The following is a 17,363-nucleotide window of genomic DNA, read 5'->3' on the forward strand; positions in this document are numbered from 1 at the left end:
GAACAAACACAAATCCAATTTGGTCACGTAACTTGCTGTTTGGACAGTCAGTAGTCCAAAAGTGATTTTCCATATTAAGGCATACAGTGTGAACAAGGCTTAAGAGAAGAAGCTTCCCTTCAGGTCCAAAAGGACAGAGACCAACACTGTGCAGTTAGAGAAGTAGCAGGTTCCCAAACTTCTCTGATTTGTGAGTGTGACCCAGTTAAAGCCTTTTGAATGATCTTGTGAGCCACCGAATAGACAGAACCATTTCTCAAGCTTAAATACAACACGACTGACAGTGACCTACCAGCACCAGTGGGCTCTGACGCAAGTCTCAAACCCACTCTGACTCAGTGGGGTCTGACCCTACCAGTGGTCTGGACTAGTGGACCAAGGCCACATCCCAAATGGCACCCTATTCACCATATAGTGCACTTCCTAAAGAGCATGCTGAATACATATGGACCACATTCCTATGATGGGAAAGATATGTCAGAGTTATTAGGCTATGTTAAGTTAAAGCCCAGTTCTCAGGCCATCAGAGTTCTTACTCATAGACCAACCTGGTGAAGCACGACTCAATGCAGTAGATAACATTACGCAGTCGGCAGGAGACTAGATATCTCAGTAACATCCATGGACTCTCTCTCCTCTCTCTGTGTTTCAAAGACTTAGCCTCCAGTAGGGATTTTGTGTGTGTGTGTGTGTGTGTGTGTGTGTGTGTGTGTGCGTGCGTGTTTTTCGGGAGAGGCTGAATCGACTTCTCGAGGCGCAGAGCCATGGATTACTAAGGAGATGTGATGATGTGTTATTATATTCCCCTGCTCTTCGCTAGGTTAGTCTCTCAATAGAAGAGCCAGGAGATTTCCAGACGGAGAGAGAGATGGGGACGTGGCATGTTTGTGAAACACCCCTTTAAACAAAAAGAAGGGAAGGAAAGCTGAATATTATCCGTTCTCTCCCTACAGCACAGCGATAACACTTTTCATCAGCTAGTTAGTGCAGTCGGTTAAACCATAGCCTGTATCCCAAATGGCAACCTATTCCCTGTCTAGTGCATAAGCCATTGGGCTTTGGGAACAGGGAATAGGGAGCCATTAGGGATGCATACAAAGAGACTGTGTATGAATCAATGCATGATTAGCAGACACTGACACTACAGGGGAACACCAGAGTTTTTCTGGCCTCATTATTTCTGTAAAACTTTTTGTTTTATATATATGACATGTTGCACTTGATATATTTCAAATAGAGAGTTTGTTTGATTTGAAGGTCAAAATGTATCAAGGCATATCAACATTCTGCTTTCATGATGTAAACGCTCCTTTGATATGTGAGTCAGATCTGACCCATTTTTTAAAGCCGTTTGTCTAAACACACACACACACACACACACACACACACACACACACACACACACACACACACACACACACACACACACACACACACACACACACACTCTCCTAGCCGGTGCAGAAGCCCTGGAGTGTATCTGTGTGTGTGTGTGTGTGTGTGTGTGTGTGTGTGTGTGTGTGTGTGTGTGTGTGTGTGTGTGTGTGTCTGTATGTGCTGTATGCAGCTTGTCACACTCTACCCAGACGCGTGCGTGCGTCTGGGTAGCAGGGGCTCGTCACACACACCCTGCTATCTGTGTCATCTCGCTGTCTGAGTGGATGTGGAGCCAACAGCACACGGCACTGTACACAATCTGGAGGGTCTCACCCCCCCCCCCTCTCTCTCTCTGGACAGACTGTGTTTATCAAGAGCTGATAAAGAGTGGAGAGGCACATAGTGTTTGGTAGGATGACATAGTGTTTGGGAGGATGACAGTGTGTTTGGTAGGATGGGGGGAAAGAAGGAAGACTTTGCCCAATACACGGTCAGAGAGGGATGATACTCACATTCTGTCTGTCCCCGGTCAGGTGGGCGAACTCCACCATCTGATTCCCGAACTGGCTGAAGATCTGGACAAACTCCTGGAAGGTGCTCACTCTCTCCAGCTGCTCCAAGGTTACTAGCACCTGGGAAGATCAGGAACACTATTACAGTAACTACCATTGGCTCCCACACCTACACATTACACACAACAAATCTTGAATTAAACACAAAATACCACATGCTGAACTCAAAGATGGCACATTTCTTTCTGCCAGAACCATGTCTTGAGGGAGCAAAGTTGCTGTGAGAGATGTTACTACTTTGACACGTCAGACTGCCTTTGCTGCTGGCAAAATGCTGCTTTAAGATATGTAAACGAGGTAGCAAAGCAAATTCTTAATGTGGGCCTCGCCATACAAGTGATGGCCATTCATTTCACTTTCCACGCTTTCCAGCCGCAGTGTTCAGTAGAGCAGTTTGTCATGACTGATTGACTGAGACGACACGGAGGACCTGTCTGTTGAAACAGGAAAAGGTCATAGTGACAAGAAGTGGTATTGTCTCCCAATCGTCTGGTGAACAGGGAAATAGGAAGGAGGATTAATGGTGGTGTCACCATGTCTCAGGAGTTATCACAATGGCCTTGGGGCTGAGTGGGGCATCTGAAAAACCAATCAGATCACAATGATTTACCCCAATCACCTCTCCTGTACACAATGGAACACACATGGTGGGGTAAAGGGTAGCCTGTGATATGTCTGCAATACAGACGGAACTCCGTGTTGCATGAAGGTGTGTTAAAAGGGTAACCTGGGATCTGTCTGCAATACAGACGGAACAGAACCCATGATGTATGAAGGTGTATTAATGTATACAATAGTTACAGGAATGACTATTGTCATGAAAATGTAGAAATCATTAGCTTACTACGTCTTCAGCTACTTTATAAGAAACGTACCTTGATAACATGCTACTAGTGAACTGTACTGCATTTAGATACAACTTTGTCTGACACATGCAACACTGAACAAAATCAGCCGATGCATAATGCATCAAACCTTCAACACCTCTCAGACCCCCCCAAAACATCATGAAATATGGATCTATTATAAAACAGTGTGATCCATCCATCCGGAGTAGTGTGTGTGTGTGTGTGTGTTCATGTGTGTGTGTGTGTGTGTGTGTGTGTGTGTGTGTGTGTGTGTGTGTGTGTGTGAGAGAGTGGCTTGGCTCTAGGAGGGTAAACAGTAGTGACATCCTGCAAGCCAGGCAGGAGCTCTATGCTGTTATCAGACAGACACAGGGTTCAAAATTGAATTGTGTTTGCCAGTAATGGGAGCAGACCTGTCGCCCGTCTGTCCAAACAGGCCTTACTGGACGTGATTAGGCCCTTACACTCTGTGTATGTGTGTGTGTGTGTGTGTGCCCCCTCGCCTCTAAGAGCCATACACACACACACACACAGCACATCCCGTTCCTGAAAGCAGCAGGAATAGAAACAGGGCCTGGTCCTTTTATGTGAATGTGCTGCTACTCCCCCACCATTATCTCCACAGCAGCAGAGGAGTTCTCCTGTACTGTATCATGGAGCTCAGATAGGATCTGAAAGACTGGAAGGAGGATGGAGTTGCCGGTGCTGGGTGCTGGGTGCTGGGTGCTGTGTGTGTGTGTGTGTGTGTGTGTGTGTGTGTGTGTGTGTGTGTGTGTGTGTGTGTGTGTGTGTGTGTGTGTGTGTGTGTGTGTGTGTGTGTGTGTGTGTGACTGTCTGTACCTACTTTGTTCTGTGAGTCTGTGTGCATCTATAGCCCTATATCTATACTGTGTGGTCGGAAGCGGTAACTACTTAATGATCTGTTTGATGACGATGGTACCTACTTTGTTGCGTGAGGTGATGATCTGTTTGATGACGATGCGGTCTGCGAGGACCAGGACTTTGGTGACGGAGGAGAGGAGCATGCGGGCGGCCTTCACCATGCCTGTACGGTCACTGAACACTGTTGTGCGTCCGTCCACAGGGGGCGTCACCGCAGTCCCAACGTCTGTCAGCTGGGCTATGGCATCCCCTAGAGGACAAAAAGGACGGAGGATGAAAATGGTTTTTAGAGTCCGACCGATATGTTTTTTGGGCCTGATACCAATTCCGATTTTTGGGGGGACAAAACTTACCGATACCAATATATCTGCTGATATACTGTTTTACAGCGGAAATGAAAAAGTGTAATTTTCACGCAATGATTTCTCATAAATTGCCATTCAGAAGAGCAACTGTCCTTATATGCTTCAAATGTTGATTTCTTACATTGTGAAATTAATGACACATCATGAGAATGGCTGCAAGTGTTCGGATAAGCATGAGATTCCCTTTTTTCATTCTATTTATAGAATATTGGTTATCGGTGGAGGAGGAGAAAGAGGAGGAGAAGGGGGAGGGTGATGATGATGATCAGGAGGAGTAAGAGGAGGAGAAGGGGGAGGGTGATGATGTTGATCAGGAGGAGTAAGAGGAGGAGAAGGGGGAGGGTGATGATGTTGATCAGGAGGAGAAAGAGGAGGAGAAGGGGGAGGGTGATGATGTTGATCAGGAGGAGAAAGAGGAGGAGAAGGGGGAGGGTGATGATGTTGATCAGGAGGAGTAAGAGGAGGAGAAGGGGGAGGGTGATGATGTTTATCAGGAGGAGTAAGAGGAGGAGAAGGGTGATGATGATGATCAGGAGGAGTAAGAGGAGGAGAAGGGGGAGGGTGATGATGTTGATCAGGAGGAGTAAGAGGAGGAGAAGGGGGAGGGTGATGATGTTTATCAGGAGGAGTAAGAGGAGGAGAAGGGGGAGGGTGATGATGATGATCAGGAGGAGTAAGAGGAGGAGAAGGGGGAGGGTGATGATGATGATCAGGAGGAGTAAGAGGAGGAGAAGGGTGATGATGTTGATCAGGAGGAGAAAGAGGAGGAGAAGGGGGAGGGTGATGATGTTTATCAGGAGGAGTAAGAGGAGGAGAAGGGGGAGGGTGATGATGTTGATCAGGAGGAGTAAGAGGAGGAGAAGGGGGAGGGTGATGATGTTTATCAGGAGGAGTAAGAGGAGGAGAAGGGGGAGGGTGATGATGATGATCAGGAGGAGTAAGAGGAGGAGAAGGGGGAGGGTGATGATGTTGATCAGGAGGAGTAAGAGGAGGAGAAGGGGGAGGGTGATGATGATGATCAGGAGGAGTAAGAGGAGGAGAAGGGGGAGGGTGATGATGTTGATCAGGAGGAGTAAGAGGAGGAGAAGGGGGAGGGTGATGATGATGATCAGGAGGAGTAAGAGGAGGAGAAGGGGGAGGGTGATGATGTTGATCAGGAGGAGTAAGAGGAGGAGAAGGGGGAGGGTGATGATGATGATCAGGAGGAGTAAGAGGAGGAGAAGGGGGAGGGTGATGATGTTGATCAGGAGGAGTAAGAGGAGGAGAAGGGGGAGGGTGATGATGTTGATCAGGAGGAGTAAGAGGAGGAGAAGGGGGAGGGTGATGATGATGATCAGGAGGAGTAAGAGGAGGAGAAGGGGGAGGGTGATGATGTTGATCAGGAGGAGTAAGAGGAGGAGAAGGGGGAGGGTGATGATGTTGATCAGGAGGAGTAAGAGGAGGAGAAGGGGGAGGGTGATGATGATGATCAGGAGGAGTAAGAGGAGGAGAAGGGGGAGGGTGATGATGTTGATCAGGAGGAGTAAGAGGAGGAGAAGGGGGAGGGTGATGATGATGATCAGGAGGAGTAAGAGGAGGAGAAGGGGGAGGGTGATGATGATGATCAGGAGGAGAAAGAGGAGGAGAAGGGGGAGGGTGATGATGATGATCAGGAGGAGTAAGAGGAGGAGAAGGGGGAGGGTGATGATGATGCTCAGGAGGAGTAAGAGGAGGAGAAGGGGGAGGGTGATGATGTTGATCAGGAGGAGTAAGAGGAGGAGAAGGGGGAGGGTGATGATGATGATCAGGAGGAGTAAGAGGAGGAGAAGGGGGAGGGTGATGATGATGATCAGGAGGAGTAAGAGGAGGAGAAGGGGGAGGGTGATGATGATGATCAGGAGGAGTAAGAGGAGGAGAAGGGTGATGATGTTGATCAGGAGGAGAAAGAGGAGGAGAAGGGGGAGGGTGATGATGTTTATCAGGAGGAGTAGGAGGAGGAGAACGGGGAGGGTGATGATGATTATCAGGGGGAGTAAGAGGAGGAGAAGGGGGAGGGTGATGATGATGATCAGGAGGAGTAAGAGGAGGAGAAGGGGGATGGTGATGATGTTGATCAGGAGGAGTAAGAGGAGGAGAAGGGGGAGGGTGATGATCAGGAGGCGTAAGAGGAGGAGAAGGGGGGGTGATGATCAGGAGGAGTAAGAGGAGGAGAAGGGGGAGGGTGATGATCAGGAGGAGTAAGAGGAGGAGAAGGGGGAGGGTGATGATCAGGAGGAGTAAGAGGAGGAGAAGGGGGAGGGTGATGATCAGGAGGAGTAAGAGGAGGAGAAGGGGGAGGGTGATGATCAGGAGGAGTAAGAGGAGGAGAAGGGGGAGGGTGATGATCAGGAGGAGTAAGAGGAGGAGAAGGGGGATGGTGATGATGGTGATCAGGAGGAGTAAGAGGAGAAGGGGGAGGGTGATGATCAGGAGGAGTAAGAGGAGGAGAAGGGGGATGGTGATGATGATCAAATCTATAGGAATTGTTCTATATCATTCAGCATAGAAACACCATACAACATTTTCAAAGGTACCAAAGGTACATTATCACTTTATCTAAATGTTCTAATACTTGGTCATATTTCTTCACAGTGGTTTCATGCAGACCCCATTATCCAAAAACTTGTTCAAAGTTGCATAAAATAAAAAGTAACATCCAGAATTCAGCTCCACTTTGTTTGAGAGCTAAAACCCTAGGTTCCCTTCCCATCGTGCCCTATGTGAAAATTGAGAGGCTCCTCCCCTCCCTTCTCTTCTCCTCTCCTCTGCTGTCCTGTGAGTCAACGGTAGCACCATAAACTCCAGTGGGAACATCTCATCCTGGACAGGCTTATATTCAGCTCGGTGGCACTGCAGCAATGTGATGCCAGCCAATGCTAGGGCCAGCTGGCACGCCCTCTGAGCGGCATGACCAGGCCATTTCACACTGAGAGGCTGGTACACTGGAGGGTCGCTAATTCCTTCACGAAACTCCAAAACAACCCTGGGTGCACAACGGAGAAGTAAAACCAACATACAAATATTGGGCTGAAGCACCATAACCAAAATAGTCTCGGGCAGTAGAGAGAGAGCGAGAGAAAGCGAGAGAGAAAGGGGGGGTGAAGAGAGAGACTTGTATCACCTTGGCTGCATGGTTTGGCTCCTTGTTTGGGTTGGCTTGCAATCCAAAAGAAAGTGCACCAACGCACTGATTGCATTCGACAGCCCCTTGTGGATGCCAGAATCCCCCAAACCAGCTGAAACACTCAGCCTAGCTCACAAATAATGTTGCTGAACATCAGAATACGGTCCAGAAGCTGCATGGAGTTTGATTAAGCTATGCCAAATTTCCCCTTTTACACTTGTAACAGTGTTGCTCATTCGTCTTCTTGTTCTCTTTATCGCTAAGATCTCTTTTTATGGGAATTGTTTGTTTTCTGCTGCTTGGTATTCAAATGGGATGAACACTTGAAATGATTAAAACCTGTGGAGTCTTGTAACTGACTGAGTCCTGACCATAAAAAGAGGCTTGTAACAGGGTGATTGTGATATTATGTAGTCTACAGCCTGCAGGTTGCACTGACATACACCGTTTGAGAGATACAGGACCGTGGTGCCCTTTTACACACTCACTATCCAAAACTCTCAATACAGTATCTGCCTCCTAAAACCTTAGCTAGCGGCATAATTTGTTTGGTCTGGTCAAGCAGAACAGATTGAAGCCAACAACTCTGCCTCATTGCCCCCTCTCTACGACATCGCCCCATGATGGAGATCACCAAATTAAAGTCATGTAATCACCTTTTTTATTGATTTCATTACGCTTCCTGCCTGCCTGCCTCCATCTTCCTTGTTTGCTTCCCTCACTCCCTGCCTGCCTCCCTGTGTCTTTGCCTGCCTGCCTGCCTGCCTGCCTCCCTGCGCTGGAGGAGGTCCGCTTAGTCTCTTCCTCCCTCTGGTTACACTTTAAGAGGCCGTCAATCCTTCTCCTCTTCCCGCAGATTTAAAGCTTTACCTTCCTTTCCTTTCCCCTTCTTTCTTTCTTTTCATCACAGAGAAGACAACTTCATTCCGTCCCAGAACGACGGAGGGAAAAGTTCACTTTCTGTCTTTTTAACGGTGAAGGTAAAATATTCCCTCAATAGAGTGAACAAGGTAAGAAAACGGAAGAAAGGAGGAGTGGAAGGAATAAAATTGGCCACAGTGGGCCACTCTGGCTGACACTTCCCACCAGCTCGCTTTTGTTTGGGTTCAGCCCTTTTCAAATCAGCACACTGGGAGATGAAACGCACTTTTACACATGCCGCTTCTCCCCAACATAAACCTATTATCCCGTCTTGGTTTCTAAATTCTTACCCTGTGAGATTTTGTTTTGGACTTAACATATCAACAGGATAAGACTTTGATTGGGCCTCAGGCTTTGACCCCCTATTCATCCTGCTATTTTTCACTTGAATAGAGTTGCAAAGCCGGCTCAAAAATATATTACTCTGTTTGTTTTAAAAGAGTGTTGATAGCTGCGGTGTACATATCCTCCTCCCACGGCATGTGGTAGTTATTAGGAGAATGACTGGACAGTTATGATGAAGAGATACAGGGTCGGCGTTTGTAGGTATATTTAGTTGCATGGGCTCATGGAAAAGTGTTGAAAGAGGGGGGCACAAGGTCACATGTACCAGTTTCTCTTTTTGTCTCTCTAAGCAAAGGATTCAACTGCCGACAGCTGAGAACAGGCAAGATTCTCTCTCTCTCTCTATCCCTCTGAGCAAGAGAAGATACTGAAGATGAGTGAACTCTGTCCAGAAGACAGAGCAAGCACACCTCAGAATACCCTTCATTACGCCTGCAGCCCTGCCTGCCTGGTACACAAACACTTCAGCCTCAAATTACACAGCTCTCTCCTTTTCCAAACCTGACTCATACTGTTCTGTTCTCTGTCTCTGCATTTCCCCCCTCAGGAAAGACCATAACCAACTTCACTTCCCTCTAGCTTCTAGTCTTGCAAACCTAAACTAAACTTCACTCAAAACTAACAAAAACAACAGTATTTGACTTCTGAACACCTCTAGTGCAAATGTGTTGAATAGGCAGAGTTAGGGTTGCACATTTTGGGGAATATTCAGAGGTGGAAACTTTCCGTGGGAATATATGGGAATTAACGGGAATATATGGGAATTAACGGAAATATATGCAAATTAATATTAATACTATTTAAATGTAGATGTTTTTTGCATTGGATATATTTACCATATCATATGGAGACAGAAACATAAACATTTTACCGTATCGTAAGTAGGCATAATTGCAAATGATTAAATCCTTCCAATAGAAAACCCCCCCCCCCCATTTAGTTACAAATTGAACTTTAATTAAATGAGTTGACTCTTCACATGGGATGATTTCACTGAACAACAAAAGAAAGGGAATATTGAATGATCCATCACATCTCCCAAAAATGTTTTTTCAACATACAGTACATCTGTAAAATGATAGTCTAGAAACTAAAGCTTTGGTTGTCTTCCTCTTAGGCTTCCATGTCTTCTCCCTGGACCTCCTCAATGTCCACCTCTTGAACATCAGACTCTGAGGCCTCATTTTCACTGTCACTTTCCAACCTTGTTGAGGATGGCTCATTGTCAGGCTCAAAAAGCCTCAAATTTGCCCAGATGGCCACCAATTTTTCAACCCTTGTATTGGTCAGCCTATTGCGTGCTTTGGTGTGTGTGATCCAAAACAAGGACCAGTTGCGCTCTGAGGCGGCTGATGTTGGTGGGATTTGGAGGATGATGGAGGCAACAGGGGAAAGAGCCTCAGATCCACAAAGTCCCTTCCACCAGGTGGCTGATGAGATATTTGGCACGATTGCCATATTGCATCTCCATCCCAAAGCCCTTGCTTGAAAGTGTACTTCGCCAGACTGCCAAGAACCTTGCCCTCCTCCAGGCCAAGGTGGCGAGACACGGTAGTGATGACACCATAGGCCTTGTTGACCTCTGCACCGGACAGGATGCTCTTGCCAGCATACTTGGGGTCCAACATGTACGCTGCGGTGTGTATGGGCTTCAGGCAGAAGTCTTCACGCTTCTTGATGTATTTCAGAACTGCAGTTTCCTCTGCTTGGATCAACAGTGAAGTGGGCAGGGCAGTACGGATTTCTTCTCTTACATCTGAAAGCAGAGTCTGAACATCCGGCAGGATGGCATTGTCTCCCTCAATCCGTGCAATGGCTACTGCTATAGATTTCAGGAGTTGCATGCTGCTTACCACTCTCTCCCAAAATACATCATCCAGGAGGATCCTCTTGATGGGGCTGTCCATATCGGCAGACTGTGATATGGACATTTCTTGGAGAGACTCCTTTCCCTCCAGGAGGCTGTCAAACATGATGACAACACCACCCTAACGGGTGTTGCTGGGCAGATTCAATGTGATGCTCTTATTCTTCTCACTTTGCTTGGTGAGGTAGATTGCTGCTATAACTTGATGACCCTTCACATACCTAACCATTTCCTTGGCTTTCTTGTAGAGTGTATCCATTGTTTTCAGTGCTATGATGTCCTTGAGGAGCAGATTCAATGCATGAGCAGCACATCCAATGGGTGTGATATGAAGGTAGGACTCCTCCACTTTAGACCAAGCAGCATTCATGTTCGCAGCATTGTCTGTCACCAGTGCAAATACCTTCTGTTGTCCAAGGTCATTGATTACTGCCTTCAACTCATCTGCAATGTAGAGAGCGGTGTGTCTGTTGTCCTTTGTGTCTGTGCTCTTGTAGAATACTGGTTGAGGGGTGGAGATGATATAGTTAATTATTTCTTGCCCACGAACATTCGACCACCCATCAGAGATGATTGCAATACAGTCTGCTTTCTCTATGATTTGCTTGACCTTCACTTGAACTCTGTTGAACTCTGCATCCAGCAAATGAGTAGATAAAGCATGTCTGGTTGGAGGGGTGTATGCTGGGCGAAGAACATTCAGAAATCTCTTCCAATACCCATTGCCTGTGAGCATCAGAGGTGAACCAGTTGCATACACAGCTCGAGCAAGACATTCATCAGCATTTCTCTGACTACGTTCCTCCATTGAGTCAAAAAAACTTCTGATTCCAGGAGGACCATGAGTTGTTGCTATCGATAAGGTGTCTGATTCATAATTTTCACCTCGAATAGAAGTAGAGGGACTTTTGTCAAAGGTTGCTTGTTGTGAGCGCTGAGGGAACGTTATGCACTTGGTCAGATGATTCTGCATCTTTGTTGCATTCTTCACATATGATTTGGCATAGTATTTGCAAATGTACACAGCTTTTCTTTCTACATTAGCTGCAGTGAAATGTCTCCACACATCAGATAGTGCTCGTGGCATTTTCCTGTAAAGATTAGAAGAAAAAAAAGTTTTAAAAAACAGAATACAATTCCCTGTGCAGATAAATAGTTAAGCAGTTAGATTAACTTCTTGAGCCTATGGGGGCGCCATTTCGACTTTGTAAAAATGAGTTCCCAAATTAAACTGCCTCGTACTCAATTCTTGCTCGTACAATATGCATATTATTATTACTATTGGATAGAAAACACTCTCTAGTTTCTAAAACCGTTTGAATTATTTCTCTGAGTGAAACAGAACTCATTCTGCAGCACATTTCCTGTCAGGGAGTGAGATTTCAGAAATCGAGGTCCCTGTTCTGAGGTCAGTTTATAAGTCCCCATGTAAGCCATCGGGCTACATGCACTGCATACGTCTTCCTCTAGATGTCAGTAAGCGGGGAGAATTTGAATGGAGTGGATTGCGCAATCTGGGACCTTATATAAGACCGTGGAACGGAAGTACCGTCCTTTTCAACGGTGCGCCTGGCGCAAGAAGACATCACAATGGCGTCCTGCAAACGCTTTCGTTTTAGTAGTTCTATATCTCCGGTCATGTTTTTATTCGTTATAGGTGTTAAAGACATCATAAGGTAGTTAATTTAAACCGACTTATAGCAGTTTATAGCAGTTTATTGCGATTTTCTGGGATTTCTTTGTCATGCGCTTTCACGAGGTGGACACCTCTCCAGTTGGTGGCTAACATTAGCGGCTATTTCGACCGGACAAGAGGACATCTTTCAACCCAAAGACGATTGTTCTGGAGAAAGGACACCTTGCCCAAGATTCTGATGGAAGCTCAGCTAATAGTAAGCAGTCTTTATGCTGTTAATTCGTACTTATGTTGACAAATGTTAAATAATAATTCCGCCATGAATTATGGGGCGGTCTCGCTTTAGCGCACGCTGTATTGCGCAGTAACGTTAATTTTAAAAATCTAACCCAGCGATTGCATTAAGAACTAATTTATCTTTCATTTGCTGTCCAACTTGTATTTTTTAGTCAAGTTTATGAATAGTTTTCGATTAGAATAGGTGCCTTTCCCAAGATTTCTCCTGACATTTTCTTTGCAGCTTGGCTACTTTTCTCATTGTATAACCACGATTTGTGCCGCTAAATATGCACATTTTCGAACAAACTCTATATGCATTGTGTAATATGATGTTATAGGACTGTCATCTGAAGAATTCTGAGAAGGTTAGTGAAAAAATTAATATCTTTTGGTGGTTTATACGTAATCGCTATGTTTGGCTTGAATCAATGCTGTTGTGATGTTTGCTATTGTGGTATGCCAATATAACGCTATATTGTGTTTTCGCTGTAAAACACTTAGAAAATCTGAAATATTGTCTGGATTCACAAGATCTGTGTCTTTCAATTGCTGTACGCTGTGTATTTTTAAGAAATGTTTTATGATGAGTAATTAGGTAATACACGATGGTCTCTGTAGTTATTCTAGTCGCTTTGGTGAGAGTTGTGATGGTGGCTGCAATGGTAAACTATGATTTATACCTGAAATATGCACATTTTTCTAACAAAACATATGCTATACAATAAATATGTTATCAGACTGTCATCTGATGAAGTTGTTTCTTGGTTAGTGGCTATTTATATCTTTATTTGGTCGAATTTGTGATAGCTACTGATGGAGTAAAAAACTGGTGGAGTAAAAAAAGTGGTGTCTTTTGCTAACGTGGTTAGCTAATAGATTTACATATTGTGTCTTCCCTGTAAAACATTTAAAAAATCAGAAATGATGGCTGGATTCACAAGATGTGTATCTTTCATCTGGTGTCTTGGACTTGTGATTTAATGATATTTAGATGCTAGTATTTACTTGTGACGCTATGCTAGGCTATGCTAGTAGCTTTTCTACTGATGGGGGTGCTCCCGGATCCGGGTTTGGGAGGTGTTAGAGGTTAAACTCCTTTGTAAGACAAATGTTTTAGAATGAAACATGTATGGAAATAAATGAATTAACACTCCTCAGTTAACAGGCTCAAGCAAGCTAAAACCCACATCGTAGCAAAAACAAACTAGCAGAAAATGTTAACAAATTAGAAATTATTTAAACACACATTGCTATAGGGTACTATTTACTAGTTAACAAAAAATAATGTATGTCATATAAAATATATTCACCCCACCCAGTATTGTAATCAAAACTTACCAGAAAGCATGTAGTCCTTGGCTCAGACAGTGTAGTAGTGTGGGCTCAATAACATCTCATTAGTGTGTAAGATCTTGAGATTCAGCTGTACATGTGATGGCAGAATGCACTGTGCATGCAGAGGGTTGCAATTCCATTGAATTGGGGATAGTTTAACCAAAATATGCGACCTAGAATTGCCTTATCTGTATCCCACAAAAAAGGTTCACTGTTATAAGCTAACTTTTTTGATGAATTTAAGCAAAATTCCCCAAATTCAAGGGCTTAACTTCCCATGGAAAGTTTCCGACCCGTTTTAAAAATGTATTCATGATGAAAACAGCAAAAACACTCCCTTCGTTGGACTGCATTCAAAATGGCACCTTCTTCCCTATAGAGTGCACTAGGATGCCATTTAGGATGTAATTTCAGACGCAGATCCAGTTACCTGCTCTGCGGGCCTCGAAGCAGGCCATGCCCATCTCCTCCTTCAGCTCCTCGTTCTCCACGGCAATGGCCTCGCCCACGGCAACGAAGCGACCCACAGCAACACTAACAGCCTGGCCCACCCTCTGGATGGCCTGCTGCGTCCGCTCCGACTTCTTTGGTTTGTCTTTGTGATTGATCAGGGTGGTGATCTAGGAGGATACAGAGACTAGTCAGTGATGTGTGCCTTGTGTGTTTGTAATATAGGTGTACAGCAGTGGTCGCCAACCGGTCGATCGCGATCTGGTCAATCTCTGGTCTCTGGTCAATCTCCAAGCCATTCCTAGTCGATCACCAAGCATTTCTGTGATAAACCCAACAATAAAGCCTTGCGTTCCTATTTTTTTCCCCCCGTTGCCCACTGTTGACGGTAGGTGCACTTGATTCAGTAGCCCTAGCGCCGGGAAGGCAAAGTATTCCCATTTTAAACCAATTCATGTGTCTGAAGGTAGAACTCCGCCTACCCGGCAGGCCCAGAGAGCAAATCAAGTGCACTTATAGGCCTAATGCTGGTCAATCAGATATTTCAGATCACCGTGTCTACACAGTTTCCTCGCTCCATAGACTGTAAAAAGAAGCCTTGAACTCACAGCAAAGTTGATCATGTGAGATTTCAGAACATTTAAAACCATGAGTAGAGAGAGACTCAACGAATACAGCAAAGAGCTGCTGTTTTTATGAAAAAGTTCAAGTTTAAGTTGTTATTCAGCACTGTCAACACTTAGTTCATCAGTTTTATAAGCCATAAAATGCGAGTGTTTCGATAAGCTTGCGTTGTTGTTATTTCTCTGGTCATAGGAGTAACAACATTAATTGGTTCATGAGGCAGAAGTAATGCAGTGCAACTTAAGCCTCACCATCAGCTGGAAGACTGTGTCCCCTTTTCTCAGTCGAGGGAGGGAGAGAGGAGGGACAGTGAGTCGGGTGAGAGGCAGCCTCACCGCTGCTCCCTCCCTCCCCTCAGACTGACCATCAGATGCAGGCCATCAGCACAGTAAACAAAACAAGCTAATTATTATGCTCACTCAGCTGTGCCTCACAAGTAATAGAACAAATGATCAATTACCAGTGTGATCATATACCTACAATTTTTAAATATAATTTAAAAAGATGGTCTGAGAAGAACAACATTGGCTGGGCAATTCAAGCGTAGCCAATATGCAGTGATAATTAGACCAAATCCCTATTTCCATCCATGACTAATTTAGGAAAGGGTCAATTTGAGCTAGAGATGCAACAATTCAAGTTTATTCTGTCAATGGCGTTTGGCTTGATGTGATGTGATTGGTGTGAAGCCAAATCCAAACTGGCTTCCCTTGACACTTTTTTTGGTGGACCAGGACCATTCACAGTTGAGCTCGCTCAGTTTAGCTCAACATTGATTGGCTATTATTTCATTTTTTTAATATTAAGGGCGTCCAAATGCTCGCTGGCTTCCCTTGCATTCAATGCTACGGGCGGCAACAATATCATCCTCTTTTTGATCAGACAGCATCAATATGGGCGGCAACAATATCATCCTCTTTATGACCAGACAGCATCAGATACATGGGCTATCCATACAGAGACAGAGGTGCGCTGTTTCATTCGCTCGGATACTTTCTCTGGTGAGATACATTCAGCCTTATGCAAATTGAAAGACAATTATGAAACAAAGAAATATACATAATTTTTATATATATAAAAATTATTATATATATATATATAGAGAGAGAGAATAATTTTGGGGGGAAATCCTGGTTTCCTTTAGCATCCATGAATACACGCCACTGAGTCTACCCCGTCCAGTGTACAGCACGTAAACACAGGCCGTGTTTCTACCACTTTCCCCAAGTGAGTACACAGAAGAAAAGTCAAAATTATAATAAATTATTTTTCACGGATAGAGACAGAGAACTGATTGCTGATTTCCTATGGAGTAACAGGTGTAGAGCCGGCAGTGAGACAGCAGGAGAGAAGAGGTGTGTCCTATAGCTCAGCATCTACACCCACACCCACACAATCGCACACACTGACACTAGGGCTGTGAACGTTTAAACAAAATTGGAATCGTTAACGTTTAGAAAAAACGTTTTTTCCCTTTACAAAACAAAATATAAATCACAAAACTACCACTAACAGGTCCCGATCATCATCATAAAGACAAAAATACAAATACCTAATGCAACAATGCTGTAACGCTACTTTTTGCCACAGACATAAAACGCTCAGCACGTCATCGTTGTTAACAGTTGAAAAATGGCAGTGAGACAGGGAAGCGACAGCAGCGAAGTCCTGTATGACAATACTTTGACAAGTTATACGAGAAGGTGGTGAAATACAAGGTGGAACTGAGCTAGAGTGGCAGTACAGGTGCAATACTTAACCATCTAAAAAGGGGGGCACCGTGAGACCCCTAAACAGTACAGGTGCAATACTTAACCATCTAAAAAGGGGGGCACCGTGAGACCCCTAAACAGTACAGGTGCAATACTTAACCATCTAAAAAGGGGGGCACCGTGAGACCCCTAAACAGTACAGGTGCAATACTTAACCATCTAAAAAGGGGGGCACCGTGAGACCCCTAAACAGTACAGGTGCAATACTTAACCATCTAAAAAGGGGGGCACCGTGAGACCCCTAAACAGTACAGGTGCAATACTTAACCATCTAAAAAGGGGGGCACCGTGAGACCCCTAAACAGTACAGGCCACTAATAACAGACATTAGACAGGTTCACATAAAAGAAGTGCAAGAAGGGACGGAGTGAAAAAAATCACAGCGCTGATTACAGAAACGATTCCAGTTGATATGCAGCCATTGTCAATGGTAGAGGATATCGGCTTTACTGCTCTGACGGCACATCTAGAGCCAAATTGTACAATGATTACTCTGCAAGTATAAAGTGCAAGCTCTAAAACACCCCATGCATGGCGTTAAAAACAAATTGTTGGACGTCTATGAACACGCTGTCATACATCACTGCAATGAGTCATCACATTGATGAGAGGTGGAACATGAAGTCCTATGTACTGAAGACCAGTGGCGGTCGGTGCCGTTTAAGATGAGGGAGGACACTTTTTTTATCATGAGCATGGCCTTATTTCTATTACACCATATTGGATGACTGTCATTCATATTCCATTCACCCAGTTCAATGTAACATCGAAAGGTTTAGGCTATTACATGATACTCAAATTTCCCTATACCCATCATGAGGTTGTTACAACCTAGTCTACGAATGAAAGTTTACAACGTAGGTGCACACAGGTCGAGAGAAACATTTGAGATGACAGACAGTGACACATGGACAGACAGTGACACATTCAATACCGCCTTGTATTCAA

General features: G+C 44.8%; 1 protein-coding gene across 5 annotated transcripts in view; it reads right to left on the minus strand.

The window, feature by feature from the left end:
- ctnnal1 (catenin (cadherin-associated protein), alpha-like 1) overlaps positions 1–17,363 on the minus strand; it is a 120,496-nt gene that overhangs the window by 37,670 nt on the left and 65,463 nt on the right. For all 5 annotated transcript variants that reach the window (XM_038971747.1, XM_038971749.1, XM_038971746.1 and 2 more), the window contains exons 2-4: positions 14,000–14,189; positions 3,742–3,929; positions 1,890–2,009 (exon numbers count right to left, since the gene is read on the minus strand). In XM_038971747.1, coding sequence (XP_038827675.1) covers positions 1,890–2,009; positions 3,742–3,929; positions 14,000–14,189 — 498 coding nt within the window. The remainder of the gene's footprint in view (positions 1–1,889; positions 2,010–3,741; positions 3,930–13,999; positions 14,190–17,363) is intronic.

The sequence above is a fragment of the Salvelinus namaycush genome, chromosome 32 (assembly GCF_016432855.1).
Source record: "Salvelinus namaycush isolate Seneca chromosome 32, SaNama_1.0, whole genome shotgun sequence".
Taxonomy (NCBI): Eukaryota; Metazoa; Chordata; class Actinopteri; order Salmoniformes; family Salmonidae; genus Salvelinus; species Salvelinus namaycush.